At 41.7% G+C, this 22,585-nt stretch overlaps 1 protein-coding gene across 2 annotated transcripts in view; it reads right to left on the minus strand.

Moving 5' to 3' along the window:
- The window catches only part of RELN (reelin), a 343,944-nt gene that overhangs the window by 67,786 nt on the left and 253,573 nt on the right, over positions 1-22,585 (minus strand). For both annotated transcript variants that reach the window (XM_077338100.1, XM_077338101.1), the window contains 5 exons: positions 15,262-15,497; positions 10,151-10,308; positions 7,304-7,511; positions 4,800-4,876; positions 1,562-1,720 (listed from right to left, as the gene is read on the minus strand). In XM_077338100.1, coding sequence (XP_077194215.1) covers positions 1,562-1,720; positions 4,800-4,876; positions 7,304-7,511; positions 10,151-10,308; positions 15,262-15,497 — 838 coding nt within the window. The remainder of the gene's footprint in view (positions 1-1,561; positions 1,721-4,799; positions 4,877-7,303; positions 7,512-10,150; positions 10,309-15,261; positions 15,498-22,585) is intronic.

Below are 22,585 nucleotides of genomic sequence, written 5' to 3' on the forward strand. Positions count from 1 at the left end.
CTGATGAGCTACAGAAGGATCTCCACAAACTAAGTGAGGAGGCAACAATGTGGCAAGTGGATTTTGTGATGTACATTGGAGCAAAAAACCCCAGCTTCAAGTAAATGTTAATGGAGTTTGAACTTGCTAAGACTGAGAGAGAAGGTGACCCTGGGGCCATAGTGGCGCTCTCAATGAAGATGTCAACTAGTGTGCTGCAGCTATGAAAAAGGCAAACTATTAGGAAAGGGCATGAAAATAAAATAGCCAATATTATATTGCCCCTGTATAGATCTATGGTGTGACCTCATTTGGAATACTGTGTGAAGTTCTGGCCACTGTACCTTAAAAAGGATATTGCAGATCTGGAGATATTGACCTGTACTATTGGGCTATTGAAGATATGAAGTCACATTTAATGTTTGACTGCAGTGAAATATTATATAAATATTGCAGTGAAGAAGGTCTAATTTCGGTTTGAAAATAAGGAGTTTATTTCACTTGTTGATCATCATCCTTAACACGCCCGCGGCGCGGGAGCCGCAGTCTATATAAAGCGCTAAGCGCTTTGGGGGAGGAGTTAGGGCGGGCTTTGTCCATGATGAGGAGGGGGCCTGATTGGCCCCTTCCTCCAGACAGACCATCGGCCGGGCCAATCGGGCCAATTCCTGCCCTTCCAACAAGGAAGCAACTGCGAGCCGCGCAGAGCACGGCTCACAGTTGCTTCCTTGCCGGCAGCCTCTCACTGCGTCAGGCCGCCGGCCAAGGCAGCCCCCGGCAGTCGCGCAGAGCTTGATGACTAGTAATCAAGTATTGATGACTAGTAATCAAGCCCGCTGCTACTAATGCAGCGGGTGCTAGGGCAGGCAGCCCCCGGCAGTCGTGCGGACAGCGGCTGCCAGGAGCTCCCTGCCCGGCTACCTGACACGGCGAGAGGCACAAAGCGCCTCTCGCCACGTCAGGCCGCCGGCCAAGGCAGCCCCCGGCAGCCACACTCTGCGCGACTGCCGGGGGCTGCCTGCCCTAGCGCCCACTGCATTAGTAGCAGCGGGCTTGATTACTAGTCATCAATATTGTGGTCCAATACATGGGTATTTTTTTGTGCTCAATTAAAAGATATTTAGATAGATTCATAGAGGACAGGTCTATAATGGCTACTAGCCATGGTGGCTAAAGGGAACCTCCCACAATTAGAAGCAGTAATCCTGTGAGTACCAGTGCAAAGAGGCAATGTCAGGAGAAGGTCTCAGTTTTTAGTCTATGCTCTGTTGTTGCCTTCCACAGTGTGAGAAAGACTAGATGGACTCCTGGTCTAATCCAGCAGAACTCTTCTTATGTTCTTAAGTGTTTTGCACCATCCTACTGTACTATTATCGACCATGTAGTTTTAAAAAATGTTTTATTTAAAAAAAACAGCAGAAAAAGAACAAGGGGAAAAAACCTAAAATCCAACAATTAAATAAGATCAGAACAAAGAAGAAAAACCAAAAACTAAAAAATACATAGACAAGACTAAATTATAACAACAGTGGTGGAAGAATTTAAACATAATTGTTATTATAATTCTGTATAGGTTATTTACCATGTTGAGGTTGCCACCATCGGAAAGAGGTTGCCGATGTTTTGGCATCACGAGGCAGTTCTATTGATACAATCTGTGGTTCTAAGAAAGACATGAAGTCCAGTTCTCGCAGCAAATGCCAACTTATTCCATTGTCATTTGAATACTGAACAAGAAGTCCTGAAAGACAAAGTGAAATAAAGTAATTTCTATCATGCCTCTCAGCAAACCTGTGCTGAAAAATCTATTGGTGGATGCTTATGATCATATTTTGGCAAACCTTGTAGCAATTCCATGTCAAGTGTGGCATAGACAGCAATTTAGTCCCAGAAGAGTTTCTATGGAAAATAGCGCCTATGACAAACATTGAAATTGCACTCCTGATCAAAATCAGTTTTTTTCATTTGTGGGGAAGCCCTTGCTAAGCCACTTAATGTGGATTAGTTATCCTGGAGCACACTTTCCCCCAAAGCCCCCAGGGGACCGCATCAGAGGAGCAAGGAGTAGATTCCAGCTGCTTGAGCAGACTTGGTGATCTTTTGGGGGCTGTGGAAAGAGGGCAGTGCCTGGTAACAGGGGGAGGGGGAAGCAAGCAGTGAAGGGCAAGTAGGCTGCTTACTTGCTGAGCACCTTATAGAGCTGGCACTTGTCAGTGAACTGGGTGCATGTTGCCGGAAAGCCCATCTACAGGCTCTGGAGAGTGGATAAGTCTGGGGCTTAGCAGTGGCAGCAGCACTACTGTGGGGACATAAGGCTAGGTGAGGCTCTGAAAGGGCTCCCCTCATGTGATCTCCAGACAAACACCTTATTGACTAAGCCACCCCAAACATGTTTTAATTTTAAGCCTACAAGTCCTATACAAAATTTTCTCTGGTCTTTTCCCTCTTTTCTTTAAAGAAAGAAATGCAATGGCTCCATAAATTCATTTTTTAAAAAAAAAAGTAATCCAAGTGTAATGCATCCCCTTCATTAAAAAAAAAGAAATTGCCAAGAGAGAAAGGTCAGGGGGAAATAGTAGATAGGGCTGACCTGCGAGCAGGCCCCCCCACACACACGTACACTGTGTAAAGCATATTTTGACAGTGGGAAGGGAGGAGAAAAGAGCTAGAGACAATGATGGCTCATCTGTACTTCTTTTGACACTAATATTGCACTGTGCTCCTCACAACATTTAAGGTGGCTTATACAGCAGAAAAAATGGCCTTGCAGCATAGAAGCTTTGACAAAATGAAGGCAGTATTAAAGTGATAAAAGTGTTGGCGAAAGCAACTTTAAAACTACTCTCTGCTCGCAGTTTCAAAGGCAGCCCCTTCTGGAAATGAACCAATTAGGCCTCTGCACAAAATCAGTGCTGGAGGTGCAGTGAGAGTGGGGAGAAAATCTGACAGAGACACTGCATCGGCTTGCAGAGGAGTGTTTGATAGGTGCACATTTCTCAAATTAAGCAGAGAAAATCCACTCTCAGATATGATGTGAAAAAAGTTAAGTGATTCCGTGGTTGTTCCTGAGTAGTGTGGATTGAAAAAAAAGCGAGGAACATCAGAATGGGCACCTGAATCAGATGCAGATTGTTTTTTTTTTTTACCCAAGCCAAATTAGCTTCAAAAGCCCAGTGCATAATCAGCCTAGGTCACTAATGTCAAAGTTATGGGAGATGCTGTGATTGGTTGCAGCATTTGTCTGCAAAGGATTGCTCATATGATATGGGAACTATCTAGGAATAAAAGGAGACTATTTTTTGGGATGACCTGCAAAATCACACAGAGGTAGTTTCTACTATATTGTGATTTTAATTTTTGAGTTCTTGAAATTTATGTATGGTTACATACATAACCCATTTTCAAAAGTGACTTGTAGTTAATTGAGTTACACTGCTATAACATGGTTGGCAAGCTAAAAACTAGGCAGCAAACACACAGATAATGTTCAATAACTGGAAATAGAGTACTGTTCTTGCCAAACTGAGAAATGGTGACTTTGAAATATCTGAATTATTCTTTTTAGATGATATGGACATGACCTATTTCTCTCTAACAGCTAGTGTTCTTTATCATTATGTTATGTTAGCACAATATTAATATGATGATTTATTTGGTATCCCATGATATATAAAAATCATGCCATACATAGGCTCCTATATTGGATTTCACAGAGCAATGTTCTGCATTAGTAATGCACCACTGTGAATTTCCTGCTCCTTAGGCCATAATAAAAAGCAGCATTCACCATATGAGTCAAGGTCATCATACAGTGAACTTCCCTGCCAGTGACCACCACTGGTGCGGAATAGGCCTGAGGAAATGCCCTGTTTGATGGCCCCCACTCACAGACTGAAAGTTCTTTTTGAAAGTGGCGAGGGATGGTAAGTGGTAAATAAATCCTGGGGGCTTCAATCTCTGTGCTGAAAATAACATAGGCCCACTTTATTAAGCTATTTTACATGTGCTAATGATGCAGTCTCTAGTTTCTCAAAATAGTGTATTTGTTTCGGCAACAAAATAACCTCCACATCAATAAAAGGTGTGTGTATTGGGAGAGGAGGAGGAGTCCACTAAAACAAAAAATAGGGCCATAGAAAAATATCAACATAAAAGTTCAACTATTTTATATATAATTCAATGTGAACAAGGCAAATTAAGGTAATTCAAAAGAATTAAGGTAATATTGGAAAGGAAACCGACAAACATTTTCTATAGAAAGGCCATTTTCCATCATGCTGTCCCATTCTATCCTTATCAAGAATCCAAAGGCAGATTGGGAACAAGAAAGATATGTGCAGGCTTGATTCCACAGAAGCAGGCCAACCATCCTAGAGTTTTATCAAGCACATCTCTTTATTTTGCTCTAGTATAAATGAATGGTTATCATTTATCCCCATGGAGAAAAGTAAACTGCTCTACTTGGGGTCAAGGTTGTGGTGACCTCTTTATCACCTGACTATGTACACAGCTTTTGCTGACCAGAACTCTGTGAGGATGGGGGGGGTGCAATATGGGCAGAAAAGCCTTTGGGGTATTTAAGCCATCCGTGCACACACATGCCTCCTAATGGTAGACATCCATTTCTATGACTTGTGTATATGAGTGTCTTAAAATAAGAAGCAGGGAAATATTTTGAGGCCAACTCTTGGCCAACCCTTGGCTTTACATTTTACAAATGTAAAAGGCAAGTTTGTCATCAAAGATGAAAGAGTATCAACAGTATGCTGTTAATGGTGCAAAATAGATCAGCATAGGATAGAAGCTTAAAGCACATTTACCTTCATTCCTGGCTCTTGGTTTGTTGCAGCCTGTGCCAATGGACTTGCTTCCAATCTGAACATAAAACTGAACTAGTCTGTTAACAAAAAGGTTAGAAAATTGTCTTAGGAGAGCAAAACAAAACAAAACAAGAAGCTATGAGACTATAATCAAATAACTGTTCATCCTATACACTTGATTTATATATTATTTTATTTGAGATGCCTATTTAAAATTGTGGTAACATATCAGCAGATGCAAAGTGGTTTTATGGAAACGATATGATTGCTATTGCTAAACCGTGTTCTAACGTATGTCAACCTTAGAACTTACATGTGGGGCCTGGAGTTCTCTTGAAAATATATTTGACCTCTAGAAACCAGTTCCTCTGGAGAAAGTAGAAACTTTAGTGGACAAACTCTATGGTATACCATGGATTCTATCAAAATTTTCCCCTTCCACAGGCACCATTTCCAAATCTTCAAGGGGATTTCCCTCATACTCAACTTAGTCCTGATTTTTGGGCCAGTCAATCCATGAGCATTGTAATCAGTTTGGGCATCCAAACACCTGCCCTTTCTTTGTATTTTCACAGCAGTGCAGTCTGTCCTTCCTGTATGTGCCTTAAATAATTAGGATTTTCATGGGAGGTGCTGGGATTACAGCATCCCTCCTTACTCTTTGTACATGCATATACTGATACAGCATCGTAATGACAATTCAAACAGGTTCTCTCAATTCCCTCTTTTCTTTAAAAAAAACCCCATCTAATTCCTTCTCTGGCACAGATATGACTTTTTCCTTATATCGTCACAAAAGTGTGGATAGAAACTTAAAAAAAAAGAAAGCTTGGAATTCAAAGAACCTGTTGAGTCTATCAGTACAGTGCTTAAAATGCTCTGTGACTACATCAATATTTTAGTGCCTTTAAAAACAAAAATAAAAGCAACTGTCTTCAGGATGGGGGGAGAGAGGAAAGAGAGAGGTCTGATAATGTCAATCATCAAAAAGTGGGCTGGAGGTGGGCGGAAGCCTCCAAGTTCCCTGGCCAGTCTGGCCTGTAGGAAAACTCATTCCTGACCTCAAAATGGCGATTGGCATTACCCTGGACATGTAAGGGTCAGGAGAGCTGAGCACTGGCTCATCCCTTCCTGTCCTTCCTCTTATGATTTGACTAAATCCACAGAATCAGCATGGAGAGAATTCTATTTCATTTTATCTGAAGAAATGTGCAAGTACACAAAAGTTTATTCCTTGAATATAACTGTGCTGCTTTTAAAGGTGCCATTGGACTTGAACTTTGTTCTGATACTTCAGACCAACATGGCTACCCACCTGAATCTCTCTGAATGTAGTTAAATGGTGGGTGGTTGCAGGCTGAAAGTTACATGGTCAAGTTTTTTTTAGAGGATTAGGCTGTGAGAATTTGGGCTTTCAAAAATAACAGTGGCTATTCTGTGGCCATAAGCCACAGAGTTTATAGCATAGATGAGAGCGGAAGCTGACACAGTTAACAAGCCAGATGTTTTCAACTGGATTTCTTTGCGGTTTATCTAGCCTCTGCAGTTGCCAGCTAGGCTCCAGATGTGACTGCAGTGAGTGAGCAGATAGCGAACAAAACCATAAGGGACAAGCATGAACAGTGGAATAAAATGGAATCTGAGTAGCATATTGGCAGCAGACAAGATGTAAGTATTCTGGGCTGTACAAAAAAGAGACAGGAATGATTAAGGGCTTGCAGTGAGATCCAAGATTAATGTAATACCAGATGTATCAAAGCTGCTTGTGTGGAATGGAATCTACAATTTGCTGAGGTAATACAGAAGTCCAAACAGATTGTGCTGGTTGTCATCTATAATACTTGTTACATCCTGAGACCCACAGCATTGCCAATTCTGGATTGGGAAATTCCTTGAGATATAGGGGTGGAGTCTAGAGAGGGCACGATTTTTGGAGAAAGGTCAGAAGGGATGCGATGTCATAGAGTACCCTCCAAAGTAGCCATTTTCTCCATGGGAATTGATCTCTGTGACCGGGAGAGCAGTTATAATGCCAGGAGCTCCTCAGATCCCACTTGGGAGATTGGAAATGTCTGTCTGTCTGTGTATCCGTCCATCCATCTGTCTATCTGTCTATCTAAAAACTGCCTTTCCTATTGAAACAGTTCTTATTTATTCTTAAAACACTTGTTCTTATTACTTGTGTTGGTTGACAGAAGCAATAGATATATTTAGAAAATTAAATTTCCGTTTACATATCTGTGTGTATAAACACATACAGAAACACACACAGTAGAGATACTGCTCTACACAGAGTTCTCATTATTTTTAAACCAGTCTGGGTTTTAGAAGATAGATGATAGTAGCCTCATATAATCTGTGGAAGCCTATCTTCATGAATTAGTATGCTACTCCTGCAGTACTTCAATTAAATATTTCCCATGACAAGTATCTTAACCTCCAAATCGATATCTACATAAAAGTGGTACAGTATACAGATATGGGAAGCATAATATACAATTGACCTGATACTTGTGGTGTCCAGAGCCACTGTTCTTGCTTCCCTTTTGCCAGGTCCACTGAAGTAAAGAGACTTTCCATCACTGAGTATTCCACAGCCATTTCCAACTTGACCTCCAGTTATCTTGTACCAGAGAGGGCTCAATTTCCTCTCAAACCTATCAAACATCTCATTGTGGTTGAGTACGTTAGACACACAGGTCCCATGTGAGGCTTCAAAAGAGGAAGAAGAAATATATAGGAGATGGTTACGCTGAAACAATTACAGACAATATGATTCATACATATTTGCTTCTTCTAAGAAAGCTTGGGGGTGAGCAGATCCCGCCATTTTACGATCTGTGTATATTTTGCAAAAAAACAACAACATTCTACTGCTGCATAAATTTCTGACCAATTCTAAATTATTTATCTAAAATGTAAGACATCCAACTGTACATTTCAAATCAGTGGCATGCAAGTGGGCTAAAAGCAGAAATGAAAAGGTCCCACATATTGGGTTGGATTCCATAGGCTAATGGAAGCACTTTGTTTTAGCTGATCCATGCTGCTGTAGGAAAGTGCCTCTGCTGGCTGAATGTACTGGAGGGATCCAAGCTATTAGCCTTATGAACTGCAAACGCTTTAGCTTGATTTTGTCCCCCATTTTTGAGATTATGGTTTTCCTTCAAGAGAAAAAAAGCAGGACCACCACAATCCAGATATGAATAGAATTTTTTGATGGGCCAGATATGAATAGAATTTTTTGAAGTCAGAATTAAGATTGCCAACCTCAGGTGGAGGCTAGCGATCTCCCAGAACAGACATCTAGACTACAATTACCACTTATTTGTTTACTATTAATTATTTAAAGCATTTATTCCACTTCTGCTGGAAAAAAATGGCTGCTTCGGAACATGAACTGCATGGCATTATACCCCATCAAGGTCCCCTCCCTAAACCTCACTCTCCCAGGCTCTACCCTCAATTCTCCAAGTATTTCTGAACCTGGTCAGAATACAGATACCCTAGTCTAGCAAATGTCTGTATTTATAGCCACACAAGGAGGAAACTTGTGTAGTGCTCAGCTGGTAAGCTTGTGTGAACACATAGTTAGATCAGGTTTGTTTTCCTTGCCTGCATGGCTGCCAATTGTTGTATGTATCACAACAGGTTTGGGTTCACATTGCTGTACCAGCTATAGAATTCAGTCTAGCATCCCCTACCACTTCTTTGCATATACTAAAATGAATGAATGAAATATTAAATATTAAATTGCTCCATAGCAATCTTTAAAAATATTTCTTACCTGAATGGGGTAGCTATCTCTGCAGAATTTGTCTTATCTTTTGTAAATATTTCTGCAACTATATTGTTTATCTCAGGGGTAGTCAAACTGTGGCCCTCCAGATGTCCGTGGACTACAATTCCCATGAGCCCCTGCCAGCATTTGCTGGCAGGGGCTCATTGGAATTGTAGTCCACTGATATCTGGAGGGCCGCAGTTTGACTACCCCTGGTTTATCTAATTAATTCTATCCCCTACTTCCACCTCTATCAGATCTGCTTAAGCAATATTACTCAATCCTGCATTAAAATCACCAGCGATAATTGCACTGGCCTTAAGGAATTTATTGTACATATTGTTGTCTTTAGTTTTCCACTGCCATCCAATTTTGATTTAGTCAAAATATACTTAGGGGTCGGAAGCTATGATTATTATAAAATTATTATTTTCCGTCTGAATTTTCACTGCCATACTCAAAGACGAAAAGAGTTTCAACTCTGATACAAGTACTGTTAGGAAGGAAGAAACAAGCTACCACTAGCTCTCCTTTTTTGGCCATCCTTCTTTGCTGGTAAGCAAAAGGAAACATAACTAGGAAGAAAAATATCCTTGGTAGTACATGTTTCTTGTAAGATTATAATATTGAATCAAGTCAGATATCCTCCAATTTCAAAGGAATTGTATTTATTATTATCCCACCCTGCAATATTTCATCTTTAGTATGAATTTAGGGTGATTTTTAAGTCATACATTATTAGCCGCATTGTGATCAAGGAGAACTCTAACATTTGAAGCTATTCTGCGTTTTCTCTGAAGATTTCCTGTGCCTGGATTTGGATCACAAGCTTTGTCAATATCAGAGCCATTATTTTCCTTTGATCTAATTATTTGAACTGTATGTATAAAGAGATAGTTGTTGTTTTTAAAATTTCCATTGATAGTAATATTTTTATCACCTTGCCTAATCCCTGCAAATTAAAAAAACCCACACCTTTGAATGATAGAGTAATAAAATATGAAATATAACTACTAGGAGTCTAATGGAATAAAATACAAACTAATAATACCCTAAAAGGCTTGAACTAACCAAAACTAAGCTCAACTGAAAAAAATTAGAAGGAAACTTGTACACAGCTACATCCTCCCCCACCCAACACTCTGTCATCTAGGAATAATGAGGAAGAAGACTAAAAAGGTTGTCAGAGTTTAAACTAATGAATTTTCTAGGTCTTCTGAAAGCTCAAGATAGAAGAAAACCAAAACAAGAAAAACTAAAATAATTAAAGCTAAAAATTGCTAGAAATGTCCCACCACTCCCTACATGATTAAACCTAATAGAAAGTGAGATAAGGGCTGTATGCCGAAAATAATCACCCACAAAGTCAGTTCAAATAAAATGTGGGATGGGGGATGAAAGGAACATCTAAAACAGACTGTAATGAAAAGAAAAAGAAGATAACAGAAGCAAACAGAATCCCAAAATTAAAGAATAAAACCCCTTGAAGCGGAGCAAAATCTAAAAGTGTCAGGCAGACCAGCACCAGAAATCAGAAACTCACCTGGAGAGGGTAACAGTTTTGTCTTACCTGTGTAGCCCAAATCACAGAAGCAGACTCCAGAGATACAATCCCCATGACCACTGCAATAGTTGGGACATGGTTCTGAGAAGTATACCCCATCTAATCCGAAAGGGGGCACGTTCTTCTGTGAGCTGCTCTCTTGGATCCAGCGGAATCTAGTCTTGCTGTGTGTTAGAGGAAATCATAGCAGAAGATCGTTGCTGAATGCCTCTCTGTTGCATTTGTGTTCTCAAACTTTATGAGACACCAAATTGTTCAAACAGTCTCGGTAATAACAAGAACAATCATAAAAAATATACCCCAACACCTTTAGGTTGCAAATATCACTGCTACTATGAAACACCCTTTTGTTTTTGACACTATTAGAAGAAGTGCTGCTTTTTAATACCCAATTTTTCACTACACAAAGGAGTCCCAAAGTGGCTTACAAACACCTTTCCCTGTGAGGTAGGTGGGGCTGAGAGAGCTCTAACAGAACAGCCCTGCAAGAACAGCTCCACGAGAACAGTGACTGGCACAAGGTCACCCAGCTGGCTGCATGTGGAGAAGGGAATCAAACCATGTTCTTCAGGTTAGAGCCCACTGCCCTTAACCATGACACCATGCTGGCTCTAAACAGTGTGCCAGGCACTGCAATAATGTGCACACACACAGTATTCAGCTAGTTGTTTCTGTGTGTACATAATTAATTTGTGTAATAAACACAAACAAACCTAAACTGGCAAATTTAAACTGTAAATTTAATAAAATACACCTCTGTCCTTACTCCACGTACAGCTTCTCCTCAAAGTAGAAAACGTCAACCGAGAATTTGCATCCTAACTGGGAGAACCTATTATTTACTTCATGTATACCCCACCTTCCTCCCCAATGGATGAATGAAATATTAAATATTAAATCCCCAATGGAGACCAAAAATAGTTTACATTATTCTCTTCTTCATTTTATCCTCGCAAGAACCCTGTAAGGTAGGCTAAGTGTGTGTGCCTAGCCCAAAGCCACCTAGCAAGCTGCCCCAGAAGAGTGGGGATTCCAACATGGGGCTTCCAGATCCTAATCTGGTACTCTAACCACTATACTAGGCAGGATATAGCTTAATGAACAAATGATCCTAGAACAGGAGTGCCCAACTTTCTAAGCCTGTGGGCACCTTTGGTATTCTGACACAGCATGGTGAGTGTAGCCACAAGGTGGCCACTGGAGAAGGCAGAAATAGCCACAGAATTAACTTTGTGGGAAATGGAGACCCACATACAGAGGAAGCCCAAGTGAGAGGACAAATTAACCCTGAAAAAAAAAAGCACTGTGGTAGCAGCTCCTGCCAATACAACCTTATTTTAATCTGCACAGCCAACCAGATCTGCAGTAGCCAATTAGAAGCCCTGCTGGGCAAAAGAACCACCTGTCTATGCCCACTTTCTAACTATACTTGGAGGGCACCAGAAAAGGTGTCGTCAGGGGCTATGGTGCCTGTAATTGCCATATTAGGAGCCTCCTGCTTTAGGATATATTAACTAGAGCAACTTCTAGGTCCCCAAGTAGATAGACTTGGAAGGAAATTCCATTGTCATCAAGAGATTTTTTTTTAAAGACAATATATTGTGGACCATGCTGCATATTTGCAAAAAGAAAAACACATTTGTTATACAGCTGACATTTTACGAGACACTACCCAATATGTACTGGCAACTGATGCTTATGGTGATAAACACTGTGTGGGTTATGCATATGCTGCTCTGATATGGCTGCCTAGTCTTGATTATGTTACAGAACATAATGTTCCACAGACTGCCGCTATTGATTTGGTGCCATTTGTGTTGGGCAGATCAAACTCGTTAGTGTCAGATTTGTGTATCTTGGCATTTATGTTTGTTGATTAATTAAGGGGAAAACACTTAAACTACAGTACACACTGAGTATTTGAATCATTCTCACCATGACGACACCAGCTCTCCCTGCTACATAGCATGTCATGCACTGTAAATATTGTTAAGAGGGTAACAGAAGGAGTCCATGACAGCCAGGAAACAGGAAGGCAAAATATCTTGGCCGTGCTTTGAGAGCAAGAGCAGAGGAAAGGGGAGGAATAGGGAAGGTCTTGCTGGTGGTAGCTGAATACCATCTGGACTGAGTTTGTTTTCCCCTCTGCTTCCAGCCGGGCAGGCACAAACTGTTGCGTATGAGTCCTTGCCTCATGGGCTGGGACCAGCGTTAGCCAGGCCAGTAAATGAGGACCAGCCTAGAATGTGTTTGTTTGTCATTTATTTAAACTGTGCTGTTTAAACAGATTGTCTAGTACTTTGCAAAATTCTGAAATTTGTGCTGGGGACAAAAGCAGTACAGAAACGATTTAATCAATAAATAATTGTGCAGAAAAACATGGGAGATGAGAACACACAGTTGCTTTTTGGTTATGGGCATGGTTCTCCTTCCCCACAGTCTTGAGTAACGCTAACAAATTTAGGAGCAATACGCAGGAGTTTCCTGGCAGTGTCTTTGGAATCTGTCCTGATTTGTTAAATACTAATTACCCCTATAAACTAACCCCCCCCCTTCATGAGAGTAAGGAAAAGAACTATTTCCACATGGCCTTCTGGAAGGAACACAGTGGTATAGTTGCTGCAACTAAAGTAGTTTCCTGTATAGCTCATTTTTATTTGTCATATAAAATGTCATGAATCTGCCCACCATTAAAAAAAAATCTCAGTTGCACTGACTGTTGCAGTTTCTGATATGCTGAAATTGTTGTATGAAGGGATCAGCGACATCTTTCCCTCCCCCAATATATATGCTCTAAAGATGGTGTATACCCCAAAGCGACATCTTTCCCTCCCCCAATATATATGCTCTAAAGATACTTTCTGTAGTTCTCACACACCTTAATGGTCAAGATTCATGTAGGAGCAACGACAGCAGAGGCTACTACTGCAATTTTGTGCCAGTTTCCATCCCAATCTGTATATGTATCTGTTGTAACTAGGGTTGCTAAGTGCATGCCTGGAAGATCCAGGGTATTCTCAGGGCAGGGCATGGAGAAAAGAACCCAGAAGTGATATCACCAACACACTAGGATTTCACTGACCTAGAGACTGGCAAAATTCTGGACAGCAAAACCTCAGTGACAGCAAAATCCTGGCATCTGATGAAGTGTTCATACACATGAAAACTTGCACCTAGAATTAAACTTTGTTGTTCTTAAAGGTACCTCATACTTTTGACTCAAACTTTGTTCTATTGCTTCAGGCCAACATGGATACCCAACTGAATCTGTCTTCATGGATGTTAAGCCGCACGGCTTGGAACTCCATCAACCTTATGAAGGTATCTAAAGAAGTATGCATGTATGAGAAAACTTACACCCAGAATTAAACTTCATTGGTCTTAAAGGTGCCACTGGATTCAAGCTTTGCTCCATGGCAAAATCCTCAGTGACAGCAGCACAATGGCAATGTTCTTGCCTATTTCTCCTCAGCAGCCATTGGAGCACTGGTAGGGAATGGAGGTGCTTTGATGGTGGTGGTGGATGTGTTGCCCATTGAAAATGAGCAAATGGTTTCCCTAGCTGCAATAAACGGCTATTAATTGTAGAGCTGGATTGAACAGACATGGAAATCAGGTTACAGGAATGTGTGTGTGTGTATGGGGGGGGGGAAGTTACTTTTTCCCTACCATTATTCACTCATGAAAGCAAAACCAACAATTTGGCCTCAAACAGAGGTTCCAAGTAGCTCTGTTGTTCCAAAGGAACATTTAAAAACAGAAGCCATGCATTTATTTAAGACTAACAGCAACCAAAATGATAGAAAACAGCATGCAAGTGTGCCCGAATGCCCTTCTGTTTCTTTTTCATTCAGGAGCACCTCTTTATGGAATTAATCCTATTCAGATGCTTAATTTTATTCCTAAGACTTATTAACAGCCTTTCTGACCAAACTAATAACCCTAAGGGGAAAAAAATCTCTGGACAAAAGTACTCTTTGTCCCAATGAACTTGGTGTAGTGGTTAGGATCACTGACTTCTAATCTGGCAATCTGGGTATGATTCCATGCTCCCCCAACATGCAACCACTTTGGGCTCACCACACCACTGACCATGCTGTTCTGATTGAACAGTAATATCAGGACTCTCTCAGCCTCACCTATCTCACATGGTGTCTGTTATGGGGAGAGGAAAGGGAAGGCGACTGTAAGCCACTCTGAGACTCCTTTGGGTAGAGAAAAGAGGCATATAAGACCCCACTACTACTACTACTACTACTACTCCTTTTCCTCCTCCTCCTCCTCCTCCTCCTCCTCCTCCTCCTCTTCTTCTTCTTCTTCTTCTTCTTCTATGGCTTGCTTGCTTATTAAAACTTGCAAGTTACATGTGTAAATGATCATGGTAAAAGTAAAATGTGCTGCTCTCTTTTGTTATAATAGTATGCAAGACACTGCTTTTCTGAGCTTACTTCATCATTTAGGGTAGCTTATACCCTGGGGGAAACATTCTACTGAGAGTTCCATTATCACAGGATATGTGTAACACATACTTGCTGTGGGACTCCATGATCCTGGCCTCCTCCCTCTCTGACACACACTCTCTCTTTCCCCTTCCCCTCTTGCCTCTCCCACCTACCTTTCCTTCCTGGTCCCTCCCCTCTCAATCCCTCCCTCTTCCCACACCTCCCTTCCACTCTCCCCTTGTCTCTCCCCCCTTCCTCTCCTTACTAGTCCCTCCCCCTACTCCCCCCTTGCCTCTCCCCCCTTCCTCTCCTTCCTGGTCACTCCCCTCCCCTCTTAGGCACACACACACACTCCCCCCTTCCCCCTCCTTACCTATCACAGCAGGAGTTCTGCAGCCCTCCACCAGCAGCTGTAGCTTTAGGGGCCCCACCTCTGCCAGCTTCATGGCTGGCACTTCAGCTGCAGCATCAACCGTCTCTCCTGGCAGCCTCCCCACATCTTCTGGTGCACTCCCTGGAGTGGGGCTACAGACATCATGTCTGTACCCATTTCTGTCCCAGGGAGCACACCAGATGTGTTCCACATTAGCAAGGACATTGACAGCCTATTGAATGCTACAAAATGAATGATAAAGAAATCAAACTGCTGTGTTCAGCAAGTGCTTCATAACATACCTGGTGGCAAGAGATCTAGGAATAACAATGGTAATTCTTGTCCACTGCTCGAAGTCTCCTGTGTAATACACAGTTGGCTCAGTCAGTTCTCGTGAACTTCCCTCGCACCCTTTGACCCTGGGAGATGCAGGGTAACAGCCCTCCTTCACTAAGGACCAGAAGAGGCCAGCATCATGGGAATATTGAAGGAGAACTGGAGCCGAGCTACTGAATTGGTCAGTACAACCTATGATCAGCTGAAAAAGAAATGGAAGACATCAAAAATAAACATGGGGTGAAAAAAGGGGGAATGTTGTAAATATTTGATGTAGAAATATGTATTTTAGCTTAGTGGCAAATGTATATATTGGGGAACCTGCTTTTCTGTTTCTTGTCACATTTATGCAAAACAGAAGTACTTGTGTTTTATTGGATAACTATGACTCACTTTTTGCTGGACTTAATTGGTTTGGATCAATGGGAAGGTTTCCATGGATGGCAGTGATTTCCATCCATTGAGCATGACTTCCCCACCTCTCCTCTATGACTGTGGAGTAATGCTCTTACCCTTCAGCATTTATATGTAAAACTTGCTTGGTACTACATCCTTTATTTCTAAGGGGATGGATGCAACAATTATATGATTACTTGGTAATTTATTCAAACATTTATACCCCACTATTTCCCTTGGCTCAGTTAACTTCCCCCATCCCAAATCTTGGTGTGGAAATGATCTAACCAATGCAAACATTAACGAGGACTGCTCAGGTAAAGGATTTGTTTCCAAATCAGTTTGGCGTGCATATATGCTTCCTTTCTAGTATATACACCAATACAGTCTCATCCTGGAGTTTGGGAATGGTAGAGCACCTTCAAAATAGAGTAGCAGTGAACATGAGTTGCAGGAACTGACATTTAAAAATCTTCAGGGATTTCCAGATTACAATTTTATTTGGCTGTGAACCAGGTTAACATGAATGATTTTTAAGTAGGCTAATTGGTTTTGAGAACTTTCCAGCTGAATGGCAATTAGTAAAGAAATATTTTCTTTTCTTTTTTGGATTCCTAATACTGGAATTTCTTTTCCCCCATGGCCATGGGTACACTTTGTATGAAGTGTCATAGATGCATGGTCTGCACTTAGGCCATGGACAAGATTTTATAGCTTAGAAACTATGGAAAGGAAACTGAAGAGCAGAAACCATGAAACTGTTGTGCAAATTAAACACCATCTATTTTGATTCCCAAGTAAATTCAACAGTCAGCAAACATGTGGCAACACAGTAGGTGGGAAAGCAGAGCAGAAGACTGCAATCCTCTCAATTTAAAATTACAAGTAGAAGAACTTTGGTGGGATGTGTGCCATGAAGCTTTCCCTATAACACATCTAGTTATTAACAGAATAAGTTTGCATTCAGAGTCCATGATTTCCAAACTTTAGTGGTGTCACTGTCAAGTAGAAGGGTGAAAAACACTTATTAGAAGAGCCTATGGGTTTCTTGCATATCTTATTTCCATCACTTGTTTGCTTGGACTGTGTCGGGTATCCCCCTCCCTTTCCTGGAAAAGGAAAGAAAAAGACCCAATATGGGCAGATAACTCTAGGCAAAACATGTGCAAAAAGCCCTTAATCTGGTATAAACAGAACCAGAGGGCAACTTCTCAGCAAGAAAGAAAGAAAGAAAGAAAGAAAGAAAGAAAGAAAGAAAGAAAGAAAGAAAGAAAGAAAGAAAGAAAGAAAGAAAGAAAGAAAGAGACCTGAGTCACCATAGGGAGGCAACAAAGATCACACCCAGATTCATAGCAGACTGTGCAGCTGTAAACCCCATCTATGATGGGCAAATAGGCTTTCTCTCTCAGCCCTTTCCTGCCCACCCACAGAATCTCTGTCTTGGAGGGGTTGAGTTTCAGTAACTCTGCTTCAGCCAAACTGCCACTGCTTCCAGGAAACTGGAAAAAGGTTCAGGGGGTGAGTCTGGTTGGTCATCCATTACCATGTAGAGTTGGGTGTCATCAGTGTATTGGTGACCCCCAAGTTCAAACACTGGACTAGTTGGGGCAGAAGGTACACAAAGATGTTAAATAATGTGAGGGGCAAAACCACACCCTGTGGAACCCCAAAGGGGAATTGGAAGTGGCAGGACTGTCTGTCACTCATGACAACCCTCTGTCTGTGGCCCTGGAGGAAAGAGATGAGCCATTGAATGGCTGCCCCCTGAATACCAGCACCAGTGAGGCCTACCCCGATTGTCTGCCTGCCTCTCCCTCTCTTCTGTCCTAAAGGTCTTGAGTAATATCAATCAATCCCAACCAAGAATAAAAGGAAAATTCAAGCCACAAAGGACAGACAATACCATATTAGAGAAGATGTTTTTTATCACAAACTGCCTGAACTCTCCTAGAACAAGGAATTTAGCTGAGAAAAAAAATGTGCTGATCTAGAATCTATTAAAACCTTACCAACTAAAATATCTACAGGAAGCTCATTTTGCTGGGACATAAGTGATTTGATTCATTTTACTCTAGCTTCCTTATGCCATGGATATTCAAATAGAACATGCTTTACATATTCTATGATCCCTAAACCACAACTGCAATATCTATCTGAAAATATTATACTGAATATACTCTCTGCAGAAATCACAGACTGTCGTGCATTTAATCTTGTGAGCAAAACTGCTCAGCTGGATCTAGGAATAGTAATGTTAAACAAGTATTTGAGGATTGTTAAGAGCAGTGGGATTTCCATATGGAGAGTAGAGCAAACATGCCTAGCCCAGCAGATGGTACTATTATTATCAATCTTCATAATCAACTTCTTCCAGGCTAGGAGGGACCTTAGCACAGAAATTGCTTTCTCTGGGCAGCATATGACAGTCAATTTTTCTATTATAGCCTGATTCTATGAACTTGAGAAATTGTCTTGTTTCGTCATGTACCCTAATAGTAAAGCCAGGATATCTTTGGATACTTAAATTTGACAGGAGCTCAGAAAAATGTGAGATCTAAAAAATATACTAGGCAGCAATAAAAAGTCTAATTTTTTTTTTAAAAAAGGACCTGTAGCTCTTAAGCAATGGACTCCCTCAGTGGCTGTTGCTAGGCAATCACAGAATCCCAAGTTTGGCTCTGTCAATTAATGGTATTAATGAGAGGTAGGTCCCTTTCCAGCTCTATTGTGGACTTTGAGAACTCATTGGGGCAAGGTCTGACTAGAGTTGCCAGCTCCAGGTTGGCAGGTTGGGAAATCCTGGAGATTTTATGATGGTCTGCAAAGGGGAGGGTTTGGGGAGGGGAGAGGCCTTAGTATGGTATAATGCTATAGAGTCCACCCTCCAAAGCAGCCATTTTTTCTCAGGGGACATATTGTATTTGTAATTCTGGGGGATCTCCAGGACCATTTCCACACTGAGGACTCACCAAGTCACAATGATTACTACCTTTAAAGTTCGGGATCTCTCCTGGACAGTTTCTGAGTTCTGCATTGGGACCATTTGCCCTCCTTTTCCCACTTTTTGCCCCCAAATTGATCCCCCATTTGTTTCCGAGGTTCCAGGTAGCATGGGGGGCATGTTCTGCAGACAAGCCCTGGCAGCCAGCTAGACAATGGGTGGGAGAGGCTGGGGGAGTTGACAATGGAAGTGATGCTACTGGGGGGGGGGGGATGACAATATCGGACACACTGGAAAAGCCTGAATGTCCACACTTCTGCATTGGCCAACCCCTATTTAGGCTACATTAGCCCCGGTTCAAATGGATTTTAGAGGATTCCCTTGCTGTGGGGCAAGTGGGGGGCAAATCACGTCTGCACTCGAAAATGGGAATTTCAGTGCAGAAATGGACAAAAAACTCAATCCTATGGAAATGCAAATCTGAGCCAAAACCCTAGTGCAGAAGCAGTCCAGGTCCCACATGGAGGTTGGCAACGCTAGACCTGGCAGCAACTGCTGGGTGAATTGATGCCACCTGACTTGTATGACTTGTATGGTGTAGTGGCTAGGAGTGCAGACTTCTAACCTGGCATGCTGGGTTTGATTCTGCACTCCCCCACATGCAGCCAGCTGCATCCTCCCCCTCCCCTCCCCTCCCCCTCTTCTTCCTCTTCCTCTTCCTCTTCTTCTGTAGGCTTGGTGGATTGCTGCTGTTCAACAACAGCCTATGAAAACCAGTGTGGTGTAGCAATTAGAGCTTCAGGGGAGGGTCTGAAAAACCCAGGTTTAGCTCTCCATCTGGCTGTGGAAATTGACTGTGTGCTTTTGCAACAGTCACACACTTTCTGACTAACCAATCTCACAGGGCTGTTGTGTGTATAAAATGGAATAGAAGGGAATAGTATAAGCACCTTTGGTCAACACTATGGAGAAAGGTAGGGTATAAATGAAGCAAATAAGCATAAAAATAGCTGAAGAAGAGAGGTAGATAAAAGGTACACTGATGAATGGGATGGCATGAAAACCAATGGGATGAAATTATGGAACAGAACCAGTGGGATGAAATTAATTCAAAAGAAGTTTTGGGTAAACATCTGGAAGAAGTTACTGACAGAGGGGTTCCTCTGTGGGAGGGAGGTGGTAGGTTCTCCTTCTTTGGAAATTTTTAAGCAGAGGCTAGCTAGCCATCTGACAGAAATACAGAAATACTAATTCTGTGAATTTAGGCAGAATGTAAGTCAGTGGACAGAAGGAATTGTGTAAGTGCGTCTTGTGGTCATTTACTGCATTCTGCATGGGGTTGGACGAGATGACCCTTGAGGTATCTTCCAACTCTATGATTCTATTCTATGAATGGCTGAGAAGGAGAGAAGGAGATAGGGAGAGAATATGGGGATTGCCAAGAGGAGGGAAATAATTGAGCAAATTCATAGAATTTTTTTTGGGGGGTGGGAAGCCTGGGGAAGGAAGGGTTTGAGGAGGGGAAGGACTTTAGATTTAATGCCAATATCCAAGCACTAGATTCAATGGCATGTAGGCCAAATTCATGTCTCGGGGCAATACTGGACATATATTTCAGGATTCTACAGATTTAACAAGAATTGTATTAGTGGCCAATCTATTTATCCTTTGGACCCAGACTGCAACTCCATATAGTTGTTGAGAGAATATCAATGCTGAAAGCTGTGGCTGGAAGGGACTATTTACTTTTCCTGTAGAAAAAAACACTTTATTGTTGAACTAGAGTGGGCTGCTGATGCCATCACAGCCTTACATAGAGGTTTCTAAGTTAAATGTGCACTGAAAATTATCCCAGACATTGAGAAGTCCAAACCTGCTTTAATTTATTGTCCTCCAAAATTCATTTATATCCTAGATTTCTTCTCACTTCTGTAAAAAACACTATCCAACTTGAGTTAATTGTCAAACCTTGTTCCCCACAGTAGTTAGAGAAGGACCATATTAATCTTTGTAACCTAATAGGACATTGTGACGTTAACACTGTATCTCCACGATATGATAAAATGGATATTTCTAAGGCCCCAAGTTTCAGCAAGTGAAATTTGTCTTGTTTAATAGCAGGTGCTAAATCATTTACAAAGCATTAATAAGTAGTGGAGCCATCAGACACCCCTAGTTAATGCCAGACTTCATAATAAATTTTGCAGACATTTGCCCCTCAGGCCCATATCTAATCTGCTCTATTGGATCATCATAAAGCATTCACATCACTCACAGCAACCTACTATCAGTTATGGGTTTCATAAGTTTTTGCCATGAAGAAATGCCACTGGGCTCACTGCAAGTTCAGGCACAAGTGAGACAGCACTTTCAGTCCACATTGTAGCCCTCAACGCCACAGCGATTCCCAGCCCTTTCAGAATAGCCAACCCCTTCACTGTTGGGAGCAGGAAGGATGGTGAGGTCAGCTGTAATCCTATCACCATCTCTGTCCCCCCAAGTAATCCCTCGTGCTCTGGTGGTGTAAATCTGGGCTTTGCTTGCATCTGCCTTCAGGCCTTCACTCTCTGCTACAGCAGCATTACTCTAATCAAGCCATGGCCCATTTCCTCAGCATGGGTTTACTCTTGGCTTTTGAATCCCATTCATAGGCACCTTAAATATGCCAGTGAGATGACTGACATCATTTTGGCTAAAGTCACCAAGGAATGTGCATTTAGAAGAGATGTGAGCTCCATTAGCTCCCTTTTTCCTGAATATGAAGAATAGGTTTCATACTCTCCTTTTCTCTGCCCTAAAGCATCATAAAGCAGCATACAATCACCTTCCTTCCCACCCAAAATGGACCCCTTGTGAGGTGGGTGGGACTAGGAGAATTCTAAGGGACTGGGCTAAAGCTTCATGTAGAGCAGTGAGAAATTAAACCCGGTTCTCCAGATTAGAGTTCCCCACTCTTAACCACTAGGCTAGGGGGTTGATTGGTGCCATTGGTGGCTAATTAGGTTGTTCAATGCTTGTATCCATGATCTGTATAGTGCCAGATCTCCTGCAACTGCATTCCCCTTTTCCCTCCCCAGGGCCACAAGCCATGAATATGCCTCATTTAAAAAAAATCATCCTCAAGCCAATCCAGGATAAAAGGTTCATCTGGGTCACGGTCATTCATTTCCTACTGTTTGTTCTCTGTGGAAATGGCTCACCTCTCATTTCTGGCAGGTCTTGCTTTAGGCAACAGACAGAAGAAAGAGGTGCTTCAGCAAAGCCGCTGTATCATATCCCCTAAAACTACTATTTTGAGCTTGAGTCACTCCCTCCCCCCTCCCTTACTCACTCATATTCTTTAATATATTGAGGACAAGTCAGCAGCAACATTTCTTACCACAAAATATGTTCTTCCCATTCACTAGCTACATTAATTGGAGAATATGGGAACTGCCCAACTTTCTCACCAAGTATCTCTCTAAGCAGCCTAATACATAACTAAATTGACATCTGACAAAGCTGTAACTCTTAACAAAGTAGATTTTAAATTTGCCAGAATGTATCAGCCAACAGATGCATATTGACATGTTTCTCTGTGTTATGTTGCAATTAATGAATTTGACCAGTAAGGCACAGTGCTAACTAAAATTTCCAAGCTGAAAATATACACAGAAATCACTGTTTTAGGTTATTACCATGATTTCCTTGAAAAGTATTAGGAATATGGGATTCTTAATGAAACAAAACTACCCTTCGCAAAGAAAGGCATGTTGTTTTCACATACAGGTGCTGGTCGCTGGCTACAAAATGTGCCTGCATTTTCCCTTGACTTTGCTGATTTCTCAAGCAATTGCATTTCTTCCTTCTAAATGGATCCTTGCAAGGGAGAAACACAGAATGCTTCCAACCAATCACCCTTGGAGACAAATCACAGAGAGCTGCAGTTCTCTTTCTCTCCCTCATTTATGGGC

Source organism: Paroedura picta, chromosome 5 (assembly GCF_049243985.1).
Source record: "Paroedura picta isolate Pp20150507F chromosome 5, Ppicta_v3.0, whole genome shotgun sequence".
Taxonomy (NCBI): domain Eukaryota; kingdom Metazoa; phylum Chordata; class Lepidosauria; order Squamata; family Gekkonidae; genus Paroedura; species Paroedura picta.